General features: G+C 55.2%; 1 protein-coding gene across 1 annotated transcript; it reads left to right on the forward strand.

Moving 5' to 3' along the window:
* Window positions 1–6: 6 nt before the first annotated feature.
* On the forward strand, window positions 7–1,035 carry LOC102035487 (toll-like receptor 2 type-2; the record flags this gene model as incomplete). The annotated part of the gene is made up of 1 exon (XM_005431584.1): window positions 7–1,035. A coding segment is annotated over one exon (1,029 nt), but the record flags the coding sequence as incomplete, so codon positions are not given.
* Window positions 1,036–1,041: the final 6 nt, after the last annotated feature.

The raw sequence follows: 1,041 nt of genomic DNA on the forward strand, positions 1-1,041 counted from the left end.
GACATTAGCCTAAATAATTTTGGTGAGATTCCAGAGAAATGTAAATGGCCAAAACACCTGAAATATTTAAACCTGTCCAGCACTCAAATTCCTAAAGTAACAGCCTGCATTCCTGACACGCTAGAAGTGTTGGATGTCAGTGGAAACAACCTGAAGGAGTTTGGACGGCGGCTCCCATCTCTGAAGGAGCTGTACCTCACAAGAAACCAGCTGAAGACGCTGCCGGGAGCCGCACCCATTCCAAACTTAGTGTCCTTGTCCGTCAGAAGAAACAAGCTGAACAGTTTCTCCAAGGAGGAGTTTGAGTCCTTCAGGAGAATGGAGCTGCTGGATGCCAGTGACAACAACTTCATCTGCTCCTGTGAGTTCCTCTCCTTCATCCACCACGAGGCCAGGCTAGCCCAGGTGCTGGTGGGGTGGCCGGACAAGTACGTGTGTGACTCTCCGCTGGCGGTGAGAGGGGCGCAGGTTGGCGCTGTGCACCTCTCCCTGATGGAGTGCCACAGGTCCCTGGTGGTGTCGTTGATCTGCGTCCTGGTGTTCCTGGTCATCCTGCTGCTGGTGGCCGTCGGCTACAAGTACCACGTGGTGTGGTACCTGCGGATGACGTGGGCGTGGCTGCAAGCCAAGCGGAAGCCCAAGCGCGCGCCGCCAAAGGACGTCTGCTACGACGCTTTTGTCTCCTACAGCGAGAACGACTCCGAGTGGGTGGAGAACACCATGGTGCGGGAGCTGGAGCAGGCCTGCCCTCCCTTCCGGCTCTGCCTGCACAAGCGGGACTTTGTGCCGGGAAAGTGGATCGTGGACAACATCATCGACTCCATTGAGAAGAGCCGCAAAACGCTCTTTGTGCTGTCCGAGCACTTTGTGCAGAGCGAGTGGTGCAAGTATGAGCTGGACTTCTCGCATTTCCGCCTCTTTGATGAGAACAACGACGCGGCGATTCTCATCCTCCTGGAGCCCATTCAGAGCAAAGCCATTCCCAAAAGGTTCTGCAAGCTGCGGAAGATCATGAACACAAAGACCTACCTGGAGTGGCCT

This window comes from Geospiza fortis, unplaced genomic scaffold (assembly GCF_000277835.1).
Source record: "Geospiza fortis unplaced genomic scaffold, GeoFor_1.0 C13410630, whole genome shotgun sequence".
Lineage (NCBI taxonomy): Eukaryota > Metazoa > Chordata > Aves > Passeriformes > Thraupidae > Geospiza > Geospiza fortis.